General features: G+C 38.1%; 1 protein-coding gene across 1 annotated transcript; it reads left to right on the plus strand.

The window, feature by feature from the left end:
- The first annotated feature begins 12,830 nt into the window (after positions 1-12,830).
- Positions 12,831-16,422, plus strand: LOC107765511 (large ribosomal subunit protein eL15-like). The gene is made up of 4 exons (XM_016584170.2): positions 12,831-12,949; positions 13,465-13,631; positions 15,381-15,578; positions 16,007-16,422. Exons 1-4 carry the CDS (start codon positions 12,946-12,948, stop codon positions 16,250-16,252), a joined length of 615 nt encoding a protein of 204 aa, XP_016439656.1. The 5' UTR covers positions 12,831-12,945; the 3' UTR covers positions 16,253-16,422.
- Positions 16,423-17,174: the final 752 nt, after the last annotated feature.

The raw sequence follows: 17,174 nt of genomic DNA on the forward strand, positions 1-17,174 counted from the left end.
GCTCGGTTGTTGGGTACAGATCTAGTACAGGTACCTTAGATAAGGTTAAGACCATTCAGGATAGGCTTCGTACAACTCAGTCCAGGCAAAACAGTTATGCCGACCACAAGGTTCGTGATATGACATTCATGGTCGGAGAGCGAGTGTTGCTTCGGGTGTCGCCTATGAAGAGTGTGATAAGATTTGGGAAGAAGGGCAAGTTAAGCCCTAGGTTCATTGGGCCTTTTGAGATTCTTGATCGAGTGTGAGAGATGGCTTACAGACTTGCGTTGCCGCAGAGTTTATCAGTTGTGCACCCCGTGTTTCATGTGTCTATACTTCAGAAATATCACATCGATCCATCCCATGTGTTAGACTTCAACACTGTCCAGTTGGACAAGGACTTGACCTATGAGGAGGAGCCGGTAGCTATTCTAGACCAGCAGGTTCGTCAGTTAAGATCGAAAAATTTCCCTTTAGTTCGTGTGCAGTGGAGAGGTCAACTTGTTGAGGCAGCGACCTGGGAGTCTAAGTCCGATATGCAGAGCCGTTATCCTCATCTTTTCACCGACTCAGGTACTTTTCTATGTCCGTTTGAGGACGAACGATTGTTTAGAGGTAGAGAATGTGATGACCCAAAAGGTCATCTCTTGTTTTAGAAGTCAAAATTGTGTTCCGAGGTCTTGTAAACCTCTTTTTGTTTCACCTCGATTTACATACGCAGTCCGGGTGTGTTTCCGGAAAGCTCTTATGTGAAATTTAAGAAAAATAATGAATTTGGCCTTTAAAATTGGTTAAAGTTGACTTTGGTCAACATTCTTGGTAAACGGACCTGGACCCATGATCGGACGATCCCGTAGGGTCCGTAGTAAAATATGGGACTCGGGCTATGCCCGAAATCAAATTCCAAGGTCCCTATCCCGAGAAAAGAATTTTTAAAGAAAATTATTTGCTAGAAAATATAAAGGCTTTTAGAAGTGAAATGATGCATTTTCTTGATGGTATCACGCCCGTATCTTGGTTCCGGATCCCGGTACAGGTTTAAAATAATAATGAAGTTGAATCTGTGAAATTTGGTAAGAATTGGTGTTGGTTTAGTATAAATCGGACCTTTAGTTGAGAATGAAAAATTCAATGTTCTTAAGGAATTTTCATGAATTTGAGGTTAAATTCGTAGTTGTTGATATTATTTTGATGATTTGATCGCACGAGCATGTCCGTATGATATTTTTAGACTTGCGTGCATATTTGGTTTTGTTGCAACCCATATTCATGTACATTAGTTTATGTTGTAAGTTAGTCAACATAAATTTAAGAAGATATTATCTTTGAGATGATAAGAAGTTAATCCTATAGGTCTTAAATGATACAAAGGTGTATAACGGTGGTTAACAAGTATTAGAAGTTAAACGAATCAAGGATGTTGTTAGCCATATTTTTGGGTAAACCCAGAGGTTCTTAATACACTCAAGAGGTCGTGTTTTAAGGTATTTGAATCATATAATATCCGTATCATAAGTCTTGATGTCAAACGAGTTATGAAACAAAAGTCGACAAAAGTTGTTGCAACTTACGTTCATAATTTTACTTAAACTTTACGTCAAATATTAGTAAGATTTTATCCTAATTTACTTTTAATTATTGGGTGATCTACTCACCAAATTGAAGATCTATGAGTCTAGTTTCAAACTCATTTAACCGTTCATCGATACGATATCGGAGTAGAGAGATATTCGTATTTTTGCACGACTGCACCAAACACGTCTCTATGGGTCCCACATAGTCGGTTTAAGAGATATGGATATATATAATATGCCTAGAACCCGTTTTAAGTCATTAATTTTTAGTATATTCGGACCTTAGAACCCTAGAAATACCCTCTCAAGGTTATCTCAAGATTCAAGACCCAAACAAAGGGCAAACAATACAAATCAAGTGTCGGGAATCCTGTGGCGCTAGTAAGTTTCTTGTTCTTCTTGTTATTGCTCATTTTTGTATTGTTCCAGCTCATGTAGGAGGTTGTTTTAAGTGGTTTATATTCTTTAAATACTCTCTTAAGTTTTTAATATCAACCCTAAGTGATTTCAAGTCTTCTAAAGTGATTCTAGCGCCGAAAACCCCTAATTGATTGCTAGTTTCGCTTCCTTGTTCTTGTGGAAGCATTGGAGGGATATTTCGTGGAAAATTAAGGTCAAATTGGAGTTGTTCTTTCTGTTTAACGGTAAGGAACCTCTTACTCTACATGTATTTAAGATTATCCAAGTTGCGGCTAAGTCGTTGAAGCTAGAACTTGTGAAATATATATATCGAAAGGCTTGGTAGTAGTGTTGTTGGTTGGTGGACTGTTTTGGGAGGCTCAATATGATTATTATTGATGTTGTTTGGGCTATTTGATGATTGTTTTTACTTGTGGTAAGTCATATAAATAGGGGAGGTGCTTTCTGTTTCATCGTAAAATAGGTTGTGGTCGGTACATAGTAGTTACGACGCTTAAACGTTAACTATAGTGTCATTTTTCCTATTGTAGACAAAAGAGTCGTGACATTTGCTTAGCTTGAGGTTGGACAGTATATACAAGGTATGTGAAGCTATACCTTTCCTTCTTTTGCACGACTCCGATTGTACATAATGTAATGAACGAGCTTCCAAAGATACTCTACTCTTAGAAACTAGCAGTACTTACATTGTTTTCCCTCTTATAAAACAATTGATATTGATGTTGCTTCTCTTATTCTTATGTTATCAATGTTGTTGGTACTTCCTGATTCTTATAAGGTTCATAGTGAAGAGTTAGTCCTAATAACGTGTACAGAGGATACCCGACCTTACGTCACTTTGAAAGGTTTAGAATGTGATTCCATGAGTCGAGCATGCATTATATATATGTATCTATTCTACTCTACCGAGCCGCGCTATAGTGGCCGGGTACGACACCTATTGTGCAACCACTGATCAGTTGGGTTTTATCGAACTCCACGTAGACGGGTACGATTCTACTGAGCCTTATGATGGTCGGGTACGTTTTTACCGAGTCCTCTTTGAGGCCGGGTACGATATGATGATGATGATGCCCAAAGAGGCGAATGTTTTAAAAAGTTTATGTATATATATGTATTATGCATTTCATATTCATATCAGTAGCCCACAAAGGTATCCAGATGTTACAAGTTGTATATTCTCTATCCTTATTCATATTACTGTTCATATGTATGCTTTCTTGCCTTGCATACTCAGTACTTTATTTGTACTGACTTTATTTGTGGGCGCTGCATGTCGTGCTACAGGTCCTGATAAACGAGTAGACGCAGCTTCCCCACCATAGTAGGCTGCGCAGTTTAGCGGTTATTGGCGAGATCCCTTCTCCGGACTTACCGTGGTATGCATTTTTGTTATAGACATTATGGGTATGTCGGGGCCCTGTTTCGACTTTGTTGCATCACTTATATTCTTTTAGAGGCTCGTAGACAGGTGTCGACTCATGTCTAGTTTGGTATGCCTTGTCGGCTGATTTTTGTTGTATAGTATTTCATGCCAGCGTGGTAGCATGTACCTTATATATAGTTTCTTGACTGTTTGGTTATTCCATGTTAAGTATGTTTATGCCATTATCTTTCATTGTTGGTTGGTCATGATCCGTATCTACCATTTATATTGATCTCGTCGGTCTTTAAAGATAATAAAAAAGGTTAGATAAAATGTACGTTGGTGCATGACAAGTATAGCCCTGGTGCTAGTCATGACCCTCCAGTTTGGGTCATGAGAAACTTGGTATTAGAGCAAGTCTGTTCTAGGGGTTGTCTATGAGCCATGTCTAGTAGAGTCTTGGTTATGGATGTGTAGCGCACCACATTTATAATCAAGAGGCTACATGACCTCTAGGGTTGTTACCTTCTTCCTGAATCTAGATCGTGCGTACAGTTGAGTCATAAGTGTTCGTCTCTAATATTCACCTTGTTTTCTTTCAGTGATTCCTTCGACTAGGAAGCAAACGATTAGTATACGGTGTGATACAGCTAAGGGAGAGGGTACCAGTCAGGTGCCCCAAGCCAGAGTAGGCCAAAGTGAGGCTTAGAGTGAGATGATGTCTCATACCTCATCTACGCCATCTCCTCAAGAGGATATTAGGAGGCACCCAACACCTCCAGTTACTCTGTCTGGCACTATAGACCAGGATACGCGAAGTGCTTTGCAGTTGTTGACTAGCTTGGAAGCTGATCAGGCTTAGAGGCAGAATGCAGGTGCTGCTGATAAACTAGTTAGTACGAGAGTTTGTGATTTTATTAATTTAGACCCTCAAGTGTTTACCGGATCAGACCCCAAGGAGGACCCGCAGACTTTTATTAACCAGGTTCATCGTACACTACGGGTTATGAATGCTAGTGATATGGTGGTAGTAGAGTTGGCTTCTTATCGGTTACGGGATTTAGCGGTTTTCTAGTATGATAGTTGGGAGAGATCCAGGGGTCTGAATGCTCCTCCAGCTGTGTGGAAGGAATTTTCTGAGGCCTTTCTTCGTCACTACTTGCCAATGAGATATGACGAGCTAGATCTGATAAGTTCTTGAACCTTCGACAAGGTAATATGAGTGTGCAAGAGTATAGTATGCAGTTTGATTCTTTAGCAAGGTATGCTCTCCATATGGTGGCCGAGATGAGCGATAGGGTGCAATTGTTTGTGAATTGGTTGGGACCACATATGATAAATGAGTGCACGACAACCTCTTTAGTAGAGGGCATTGGATATTTCCCGTATTCAGGCTTATGCCCAGACACTAGAGGATCGTAAGCGCCAGGAAAAGGCAGATAGGGAGCAGGATAGGGGCTAACATAATAAGGCGAGATTTGCAGGGTATTATGATGATTTAAGAGGTAGTGTCAGGCCCCAATCTTTGAGGAGTTAGGCGGCACCTATAGCAAGTGCTCCTCCACAGTTTCAGAGGCCTCGATATGATCAATTTACCTATTCTGGTCCAGGTTAGAATTTGCGGGCACCGGGCTTGCAATATCATAGGGATACTAGTCAGACAAGACCTCCAACACCACGTTGTGATCAATGAGGCAAGGCCCACTTTAGACTGTGCCGTCGAGGTCCTGATGCGTGTTATTCTTGCGGACAGCCTGGCAATATGATGCAGGATTGACCTAACAGAGGAGGTGGTGGTATGGCTCAGCCGACTGGATCTGTGTCTGGTTCTTCCTCATCAGTTCAACCTCCAGCACTGGGTTTTCAGTAGTCGACAGGTCGTGGTAGGGGTAGAGGTGCAGTGCCGAGTTCGAGTGGTGCTCAAAATCGAACCTATGCTCTAGTAGGTCGACAGGATCTCGAGTCATCTCCAGATGTTATTACAGGTATATTGTCTATGTTTTCTTACGATGTGTATGCGCTGATTGATCTGGGATCTACATTATCATATGTTACACCCTTTGTGGCTAATAAGTTTGTCGTTGAATCTGAACTGATAAGTAAACAACTTGCGGTATCTACTCCGATAGGAGATTCTATGATTGCTAGAAAGGTATATAGAGGTTGCATTGTGATGATTTGTAGTCGTCAAACCTCGGTGAATTTATTTGAGGTAGAAATGGTTGATTTTGATGTGATAATGGGAATGGACTGGTTAGCCTCATGCTATGCAAATGTTGACTGTCATACGAAGATGGTTAGGTTTCAGTTTCCTGGTGAACCCGTCATTGAATGGAGTGGGAACACTGCTACGCTGAAGGTAGGTTTATTTTCTATCTTAAGGCAAGGAAGATGATCTCAAAAGGTTACATTTCTCATCTCGTTCACGTTAGGGATACGGAGGCGAAACCGCCTACTATACAATCAATCCTCGTGGTCAATGAATTTCCAGATGTTTTCCCAGATGAACTCCCAGGCAGAGTTGCGAGAATTGAAGGCGCATTTGAATGACTTGCTGGATAAGGGCTTCATTAGGCCTAGCACTTCACCTTGGGGTGCGCCAATTTTGTTTGTGCGGAAGAAAGACGGGTCGTTAATGATGTGTATCGATTATCGATAGTTGAATAAGTTTACTATAAAGAACAAGTATCCATTTCCAAGGATTGACGACCTTTTTGAACAACTCCAAGGTGCCAAGTATTTCTCCAAGATTGACTTACGTTCAGGATATCATTAGGTGAGGGTTAAGGAGAAGGATATTCCAAAGACCACCTTCTAGACAAGATATGGGCACTTTAAGTTCTTGGTGATGTCGTTCGGGCTGATAAATGCCCTAGCAGCTTTTATGGATCTCATGGATACTGTATTCAGGCCCTTTCTTGATGTGTTTGTTATCGTATTTATTGATGACATTCTGGTGTATTCTCGTTCGGAGGCGGAACATGCGGGCCACTTGCGGATAGTATTATAGATGCTTCAGGATCGTAAGTTATATGCTACGCTCTCTAAATGTGAATTCTGACTGAACTCAGTAGCATTCCTTGGTCATGTGATATCTGATGAGGGTATTAGTGTTGACACTCAGAAGATCGGTGCAGTGAAGAATTGGCTGAGACCTACAACACCGTCAGAAGTCCACAGCTTCCTGGAGCTAGCAGGATATTATAGGCGGTTTATAGAAGGGTTTTCCTCTATATCAGTACCATTGACTAAGTTAACACAGAAAGCTACCAAGTTCCAGTGGTCTGAACACTTGTGGACGTAGTTTTTAGGAGCTAAAGAATCGATTGACATCCGCGCCAGTGCTCACTCTCCCTAAAAAAAAAGGTTATATGGTATATTGTGATACCTCAAGTATAAGTTTGGGGTGCAAATTGATGCAGCGTGGGAAGGTGATTGCTTATGCATCAAGACAATTGAAGAAGCATGAAAAGATTTATCCAACCCATGATTTCGAATTGGCTGCACTAATATATGCTTTGAAGATATGGCGACACTACTTATACGGCATCCATGTTGACATTTACACATATCACAAGAGTTTGCAATACATCTTCAAGTAGAAGGAGTTGAATTTGAGGCAGCATAGGTGACTTGAATTATTGAAAGACTACGACGTCGAGATATTATATCATCCCGGTAAAGCCAATAATGTGGCATACGCTCTCAACCGTAAGTCAACGGGAAGTTTGGTACATATTGAGGCAGGTAGATGGGGGTTGACTAAAGAGCTTCATCATCTAGCCAATATGAGAATCAGAGTGTTAGACTCTAATGACGGAGGTGTTACTGTACAGAATACAGCAAAATCATCTTTGGTAGCTGAGGTAAAAACACGTCAATATGAAGATCCTACATTAGTAAGATTGAGAGAGGGCATTTAGCAGTGTAAGATTACAACTTTCGAGATCAGAGAAGATGGGGCACTACAATACCAGGGCCGATTATGTGTACCTAATGTGGCAAGGTTACGAGAGAAGATTATGATTGAGATTCATGAATCCCAATATTCCATTCATCCCGGTTCAACAAAGATGTATCATGATGTTAAGGAGCAATATTGGTGGGATAACATGAAGTCTATTGCAGAATTTGTAGCCCGCTGTCCTAATTGTCAACAAGTAAAGATTGAACATCAGAAACCTGGTGGATTGCTTCAGAATATAGAGATTCCGACATGGAAATAAGAGGTGATTAGTATGGACTTTATTATTGGATTACCTTGCTCTTATCATAAATTTGACCTCATCTAGGTAATAGTTGATCGACTTATAAAATGTGCCCATTTTCTGCCAATTAAGACAACTTACACGACTGAAGATTATGCGAAGCTGTATATCAAGGAGATTGTTAGGCTTCATGGTGTGCCGGTATCTATTATATCAGACTGAGGAGCTTAATTTACGGCTAACTTTTGGAGGTCTTTTCAGAATGGTTTAGGCACATAAGTGAATCTTAGCACTTTATTCCATCCGTAGACTAACAGACAGGCTGAACGTACCATTCAGACACTTGAAGATAGGCTACGAGAATGTGTTCTAGATTTCAAAGGGAATTGGGATGACCATCTACCACTCATAGAATTTGCCTACAATAATAGCTACCATTCCAGTATTAAAATGGCTCCGTACGAAGCACTGTATAGGAGAAGATATAGATCACCAATTGGATGGTTTCAAGTCGGTGAAACAGAGTTATATGGGCCAGATTTAATTCACCAAGCCATTAAGAATGTGAAAGTGATACAAGAACGACTTAGAACGTCGTAAAGCAGGCAAAAGTCTTATTCCGATGTATGACGTCATGATCTGGAGTTTGAGGTTGGTGATTGGGTTTTCCTGAGGATCTTGCCGATGAAGGGTGTTAGGCGTTTTGGGAAGAAGGGTAAGTTAAGTCCACGATATATCAGTCCATATAAAATTCTTCGACGAATTGGACATGTTGCTTATGAGTTAGAAATGCCATCCGAATTGGAATTTGTCCATCCGGTATTCCATGTATCTATGTTGAGGAAATTTATTGGAGACCCTTCTCGAGTCGTCTCTATCAAAGATGTACAAGTTACAGAGGATCTATCATATGAAGAAGTGTTAGTGGCTATATTAGATCGACAAGTCCGCAAGCTGAGAACAAATGATGTAGCTTCCGTCAAAGTATTGTGGAGGAACAAGAATATGGAAGAAATGACATGGGAAGTTGAAGAGGAGATGAAGTCTAAATACCCTTACCTGTTCCAGAATAAAGATAACGAGGATGCTAGGGGAACGCAGGACGCATTAGAAGGCGAAACAACTCTATGAGGTAAGCAATATCTTGAGAATACTCTTCCTTAATACAAAATGGTGATATACAGATAATGTACATATCCATTATGCTTTATATAACCTTGTGAGGCTATACATTGGGCTTAACTGCTTGCAAGTTTGGCTAGTGACCATTTTATAGGGGAAAATCAACCGGAAATTTCCGTTGGAATCCATGATAATTTGAACTCCCCATAAATCCTTACATTTGAGGACGAATGTTCCTAGGGGGGAGGGTGTTACAACCCATATTCATGTATATTAGTTTATGTCGTAAGTTAATCAAAGTAAATTCAAGAAGATATTATCTTTGAGATGATAAGAAGTTAATCCTATAGGTCTTAAATGATACAAATGTGTATAAGAGTGGTTAACAAGTATTAGAAGTTAAATGAATCAAGGATGTTGTCAGCCGTATTTTCGGGTAAATCTAGAGGTGCTTAATACACTCAAGAGGTTGTGTTTTAAGGTATTTGAATTATATAATATCTGTATCATAAGTGTTGAGGTCAAACGAGTTATGAAATAAAAGTCGACAAAAGTTATCGCAACTTACGTTCATAATTTTACTTAAACTTTATGTCAAATGTTACTAAGCTTTTATCCTAATTTACTTTGAATTATTGGGTGATCTACCCACAAAATTGAAGATCTATGAGTCTAGTTTCATACTCATTCAACCGTTCGTCGACACGATATTGGAGTAGAGAGATATTCGCATTTTTGCACGACTGCACCAAGCACCTCTCTATGGGTCCCACATAGTCGGTTTAAGAGATATGGATATATATAATATGCCTAGAACCCGTTTTAAGTCATTAATTTTTAGTATATTCGGACCTTAGAACCCTAGTAATACCCTCTCAAGGTTATCTCAAGATTCAAGACCCAAACAAAGGGCAAACAACACAAATCAAGTGTCGGGAATCCCGTGGCGCTAGTAAGTTTCTTGTTCTTCTTGTTATTGCTCATTTTTGTATTGTTCCAGCTCGTGTGGGAGGTTGTTTTAAGTGGTTTATGTTCTGTAAATACTCTCTTAAGTTTTTAATATCAACCTTAGGTGATTTCAAGTCTTCTAAAGTGATTCTAGTGCCAAAAACCCCTAATTGATTGCTAGTTTCGCTTCCTTGTTCTTGTGGAAGCATTGGAGGGATATTTCGTGGAAAATTAAGGTCAAATTGGAGTTGTTCTTTCTTTTTAAAGGTAAGGAACCTCTTACTCTATATGCATTTAAGATTATCCAAGTTGTGTCTAAGTTGTTGAAGCTAGAACTTGTGAAATATATATCAAAAGGCTTGGTAGTAGTGTTGTTGGTTGGTGGATTGTTTTGGGAGGCTCAATATGATTATTATTGATTTTTTTGGGCTGTTTGGTGATTGTTTTGACTTGTGGTAAGTCATATAAATAGGTAAGGTGCTATCCGTTTCATCGTAAAATAGGTTGTGGTCGGTACATAATAGTTACGATGCTTAAACGTTAGCGATAGTGTCATTTCTCCTATTGTAGACTAATGAGTCGTGACATTTGCATAACTTGAGGTTTGGATGTATATACAAGTAATGTGAAGCTATACCTTTCCTTCTTTTGCACGACTCCAATTGTATATAATGTAATGAACGAGCTTCCAAAGATACTCTACTCTTAGAAGCTAGCAGTACTTACATTGTTTCCCCTCTTATGGAACAATTGATGTTGATGTTGCTTCTCTTATTCTTATGTTATCAATGCTGTTGGTACAACCTGATTCTTATAAGGTTCATAGTAAAGACTTAGTCCTAATAACGTGTATAGAGGATACTGACCTTACGTCACTCTGAAAGGTTTAGAACGTGATTCCATGAGTCGAGCATGCATTATATATATATATATATATATATATATATATAAATATATATATGTATCTATTTTACTCTACCGAGCTGTGCTATAGTCGGCCGGGTACGATACCTATTGGACAACCACTGATCAGTTGGGTTTTACTAAGCTCCACGTGGCCGGGTACGATTCTACGGGGCCTTATAATGGCAGGGTACGTCTTTACTGAGTCCTCTTTGAGGTCGGGTACGATATGATAATGATGATGCCCACAGAGGTGTATGTTTTAAAAGTTTATATATATATATATGTCTGTATCATGCATTTCATGTCAGTAGCCCACAGAGGTACCCAGATGTTACATGTTGTATATTCTCTATCCTTATTCACATTACTATTTATACTTATGCTTTTCTGCCTTGCATACTCAGTACTTTATTCGTACTGACGTCCTTTTTATTTGTGGACGCTGCATGTCGTGTTACAGGTCCTGATTGACGGGTAGACACAGCTTCCCCACCACAGTAGGCTGCCCAGTTCAGCGGTTATTGGCGAGATCCCTTCTCCGGACTTGTCGTGGTCTTGGTATGCATTAATGTGTAGAACCTTAATAGTTGGCTTGCCTAGCTTTCACGAGTAGGCGCCTTCACGACTCCCGAGGGTGAAAAATCCGGGTCGTGACACTCTACCTCTCTGTAGGCTCTCCAATGTCAACCTCTCATACCTCCTCACCGGGACATTTATGCTCCTCCTCCTCACATGCCCAAAACCACCTAAGTTTCGCTTCCTATATTTTGTCCTCAATGAGGGCCACACCCACCTTGTTGCGGATAACCTCATTCCTAATCCTATCTAACCTGGTGTGCCTGCACATCTATTGTTTTGGACATGTAGTTCAAATACTTGAAAGTATAAAGTCAATGATATGTGCAATCAGTTTTCGATATCTTATTTGTCTAGCATGATATGAAAACTCGATATGCATCTAATTAAAGTCTATTATATGACTTAACTTATATGACAATACTTGAAGGATTTAAATCGCTTAAATCATATACAATTCTTGATCCTGAAGTACCATATCCTAAGTTCTATTTGCGCACATATGTATCTTCCTATAACTATAAGCATGATAATGTGATAGCGAGGATTTTCAAGGTGCAACATATTCATCGGAGTTAATATGTCTATTTTATTCGTCAAATCTCTGCTAACGTCAACCATCAAGAAGCTAGTGCACAAGATTGGAATGCGAAGAAGGCTCAAGGATGTGAATTGATGCTCTCATTAGGGATAGTTAATACACGTTGTACTCTTTTTCCCTTACAAGGTTTTGTCCTAATGGTTTTTTTTGTAAAGTTTTTAACGAGGCAACCAAAAGGCGTATTCCTAAACATGTGTACTCTTTTTTCTTCTCTAGAATTTTTTTCACTGGGTTTTATTTTAGTTAAGGTTTTAACGAGGCACATTATATGTTGAATAGACATTCAATGGGGAATGTTATAAATAAAATTGTATTTAAGGTGAATGTCTATATTTGAGAAAGATTCTAGGTTTTGTTACTTTGTGGCTAAGTCACTTTTCCGCTATAAATAGATGGTTCTATTCCATTGTAATTGATCTTGAATCAATAAGAATTCGCTCTCTCTACTTTTCTTTGCAATACTCATTCTTCTTATTTTATTGTTTCATAACAAATACATATTTATTTTGTATTTTAAAATTATTTTTTTCTAAATGAACATTTGTCGCCTAAGTACACCACGTAAATGTCCCCCAAAAACTAATTTCCTTGAATTTTCCTCTTCCAACACTCTTAAATCTCTAATAAATATTGTTCTAAAAGATGCCTCCAGACATCTTAGGACTTTAGTACTTTCTAGCTTTCACCTAATTTTCTTTAAATTCTGGTGTTAAATATTGAAGAATACCAGTAACACTTGTCTCTTTTTTTTATTTGGTTTCCCACCCGATGTTCGGTACTCGTATTGGAGTCCGACCATATTCAAATTCGTGCCGCGTAGGGCACCATTCGGGGGGAGCGCTCCCTACCAAGGATTTTTCCATACCCAAAGCTCAAACCCGAGACCTCTGGTTAAGGGAGGAGCAGTTCCATCTACTGCACCACATCCTTTGGTGGTCTAATAACACTTGTCAAACAAGGCCAGTTTGATTGTATCGTATAATTAAAAGTATTTTATTGTTAACATTTCTGCAAATGACAAGTTGAAGTTAAAAAATGAAACAAAAATCATGGTCAAACGGGCCATACAAGTCACTAATCTTCGATAAAATGGGATTTGGGCCAGTTTTTAAATGGGCCAATGGGCCGAAGGACTATAGCCCAGGAGGGTAATGACAATCCTTTTATAATGCGCTTCACTCAAAAACCCTAGTCGCCATCGCCGAGCAGCTACAGAGGGAGAGGAGCAGCAGAAGTGATTCAATGGGTATGTTCGTCTAACTCTCTCTTCTGTATTGTACTCTTTGCTAAATTGATTCATGTCGGAAATCTAGCTGAATGCGAATAATCTTTTATTTTCTTTAGATTTTTTCTTTTTGTTTGGAACAGGTTTATACTTTGAATCATCTATTAATCTCAGACAGTTGTTCCTTTTTGTTCTAATGATTTTGTTGAACCTCTGAATTTTCACTATAATTTGTTGGACTGAATAAAGCAGATCTAGCATTTGAATCATACGCATGTATACGTACATATATACATATACGCATATGTGTGTACTTACACACGGATGTGTACACGCGCAGTCAGTTATATATATTTTTGTGATAAAAATGTAATATTATTAGAAAAAGCATTCAGGATATGCATGTGTACATATAATTGGTCTTATATTTTACGGTAAAAGTTGGATAGGTAGAGGTTTTTAATGTTACATCGATGGTTTATGGATATCGGTATTACTGGAATAGAATGTGATGTTTGGTTTTGGTGCAAATATAGGGGCTTACACGTATGTGTCAGAGCTATGGAGGAAGAAGCAGTCAGATGTGATGAGGTTCTTGCAAAGGGTGAGGTGCTGGGAGTACCGACAGCTCCCTTCTATTGTGCGTGTCACTAGACCTACTCGTCCTGACAAGGCTCGTCGCTTGGGCTACAAAGCCAAGCAGGTACATTTCTGCTGTGTCATAATCATTTACTTGACAATGCGACTTGATATTTTAGCCTTGTGCATGTTTTTGTCCATAAATAGTGAGTTGGATGTCCAATGAAAAGGAAGTTTGGATTTTATGTTACTCTTCTGTTTAATATTTTACCATGATTTAGTCTAGTTATATTCATCTCAGTGTTGTATCTTTATTTATTGGTAATATGTGATACATACTTCTCTGATTGCCAATTTGCTTGTCAAGGCTGTCTGGCTGTTTTATTCTCCAGTGACAGTAAGTTTGAATTTTTGATACTAGGGGTGGGCATAAAATCCTAAATCCCGAAAAACCGGACCGGACCTAATTAATTCGGTATTTCGATTTAGGTTCTTTGGTATTTGGTACATTCTTCGGTATTAATAAATTAATATTTCGGTACTTCGGTTCGGTCTTTGGTTCTAGGGTATTGGAATTGCGGTCACTTTTTAAGTATACAATATAACTATATAGATTAAGACTTGAGTAGCCCAACTAAAAATTGAGACCAATGGAGCCCATGTTGCCCAAGTAGTGCCCAACCCAAGTCTTATTTCTTTACCTTAGATTTTTTACTCTAACTTTCTTATATTTCTCAAAACAGACTTCAACGAGTTCAATCTTCAGCCGACTCCTTTTCCTCTTATTTTCCATTTAACTGACTCAGTGTAACTCTCTCTTCATTCCTCTCTTACACAGTACCACATTAGAAATAAAATTTGATCGTTTCCTTTAGAATATTTATAAAATGACAAATTTTAAACTTATTCATACATCAGATTGCTGGAGTAATAATCAACATTTTAATTTGAGATTAAATATAGCATTCCCCGATTTCTTGGATTATTTGAACAAACATGTGTAAAGGGAATTCCTAACTAGAACCGAGCAAAAACTTTGGGCAATTTGACTCTATTACTCGATTTCTTTGCTGGTACTTGTGGAGAAAATATTACTTTTTATGTTTTTATTTTACAATTTGGCCCGACAAAGGATAAAATATGATTTCATAATTAACGAAGAATATAATGTTGTTTCTTTGGCCGAGAGTGTTGAAGCATTAACATTGGTTTGGTTATATGGTCTTATTATCTTTTGGGGGTCGTTAAACAGATACACAGTTAAGGAAAGTAGAAACGTACCGAAACCGTACCGAACCAAACAAAATAATAACGAACCATGCCGAACTACTTCGGTATGGTATTTGGTATGCACAATTAACAAACCGAATACAGAAGTACCGAACCAAGATTCTTAAATACTGTACCGAAGTACCGAACGCCCACCCCTATTTGATACTGGTCTGTTTGATGTATTTTAATCATTAGGGGGCTTTGACTCAAGTTGAGTTATATTTGTCTCACTGTTGTATCTTATTTTAGTTCTTGGTTATGTTAAATGCATACTTTTAATGTATTTTAATCGTTACAGGGCTTTGACTTGAGTTATATTTTTCTCACTGTTGTATGTTATTTTTGTTCTTGGTTATGCTAAATACATACATCTTTGATTGTTTGCTTCTGAAGGCTGTATGACCATGTTATTGTTCATCCTTTCTGTGCAGTTCCTAGATAGAAAGAACAGAAATCCATATTCTTAGTACTCTGTTTCTGTTACTCTTTTGAGCAACAGTACTAATGCAGAAGTCTTTGTTTTTACCATGTTACTTCACTTTGTCATTTCCCATAGTACCGAATTTCTTCTAAGTTATGATTGGGATTGTTGTCTTTCCAGGGCTATGTGGTCTACCGTGTTCGTGTGAAACGTGGTGGAAGGAAGAGGCCAGTTCCCAAGGGTATTGTGTATGGTAAACCCACCAACCAGGGTGTCACCCAACTGAAGTTCCAGCGCAGCAAGCGCTCTGTTGCTGAAGAGCGTGCCGGTAGGAAATTGGCTGGTCTTAAAGTCCTCAATTCTTACTGGATTAATGAGGTTTGTGTTTTTATTTTCACTAATTTTCTTGTACTTTTAGTGCATTTCTTATGTTCTAACATGCCAGAGTGTAAAGTTATTTCATTTCTAATTAACACGAACAACTGTGTTTCTTGATGCACACCAAACTTTTAAACTTGACGAGTTAAATCCTAGAATGGTTTAGGAGGTGGTTAGTTTTTTTTTTCCTAAAATGCAAACATCACTTGGTAATTGGTTCTACTTCGAGGAATGAGTAATTTATAGTTTGTTTCTTATTGCTAGTTTATACTTTGTTTATTTTTCTAAAATGCAAACATCACTTGGTAATTGGTTCTACTTCGAGGAATGAGTTATTTATAGTTTGTTTCTTATTGCTTGCTTATACTATTTGTACGGCATGGTTTAGTAATGGGAATTAACAGTAATCTTAAGCTTCTCAAATGTAGGATTCTACTTACAAGTACTTTGAGGTTATATTGGTTGACGCCGCCCATGCTGCTATTCGCAATGATCCAAGGATCAACTGGATCTGCAACCCAGTGCATAAGCATAGAGAACTTCGTGGTCTCACCTCAGCCGGTAAGAAATACAGGGGACTCCGAGGAAAGGGACATCTTTACCACAAAAATCGCCCATCAAGAAGGGGAACCTGGAAAAGGAACCAGACTCTGTCTCTCCGACGTTACCGTTGATCTGCTTGACCTTTTTGAGATTGTTGCTTGCTTAGTTTTTTGTTCTCATTATCTGGTTTTAGCACTTTTATCTTGAGACAAGTTCAGCTCTTTACATTTTTGAACATCTAAATTTGTATTGAAGTAACTATTTTCTTGCTGCGAATGGGTTGCGTTCAACTTTTACTAAACAATACATATGCAAGTAAATTAGGACCTAAGGTTACTATCTGATTATATTGGTGCAATATGGAAAAAGGTAATAATAGTCTTGCGTTCTAGTGTGTACATTAATGTTATCTACTTAATCATGGTATTAATACACGTTATCGCTTCAATTTGATACTTGACCAGGTAAATTAGCATTCACAAAAATTTGTGGCATGTAGAGGTGTTCATGGATCGGTTTTTCCCTAAAAAGAAACCTAACCAAGTAAGTCGGTTTTTCAAATATTAGAACCAAACCAATTAAGTTGGTTTTTTCTCGATTCGGTTTATGTCGGTTTTTTGGTTATTTATCGGTTTTTTCTTAAATATAAGACATATACTACCAAACACACATTTCGGTGACCACATTTTTAATGTAACACTATCAAATCAATTGCCCTTTGAGAAATCTATTATTTACCAAGATATATTGATGATAATTGAATTAAATAGTGATGAATAATTTAAGGACTCAATTAAAAATATATTATTTTTAACATGAAATAGATTCTTACATTTAACAAAGGAAAACTACCAATTAAATTAGAATGTGAAGGTAAAAAATTGTACTAAAAGTGCAAACGATTAATATTTACTATAAAAAATTTAAAACTTTGTATAAAAGTATACATATATATAGGTGTAATAATAAATTTAAAATAGCTACTCCTATATTCGGTTTGGTTCGGTTTTTTTAATTAAAACCAAAACCAAACCAAATTTGATCGGTTTTTAA

The sequence above is a fragment of the Nicotiana tabacum genome, chromosome 8 (assembly GCF_000715075.1).
Source record: "Nicotiana tabacum cultivar K326 chromosome 8, ASM71507v2, whole genome shotgun sequence".
NCBI classification, from domain to species: Eukaryota; Viridiplantae; Streptophyta; class Magnoliopsida; order Solanales; family Solanaceae; genus Nicotiana; species Nicotiana tabacum.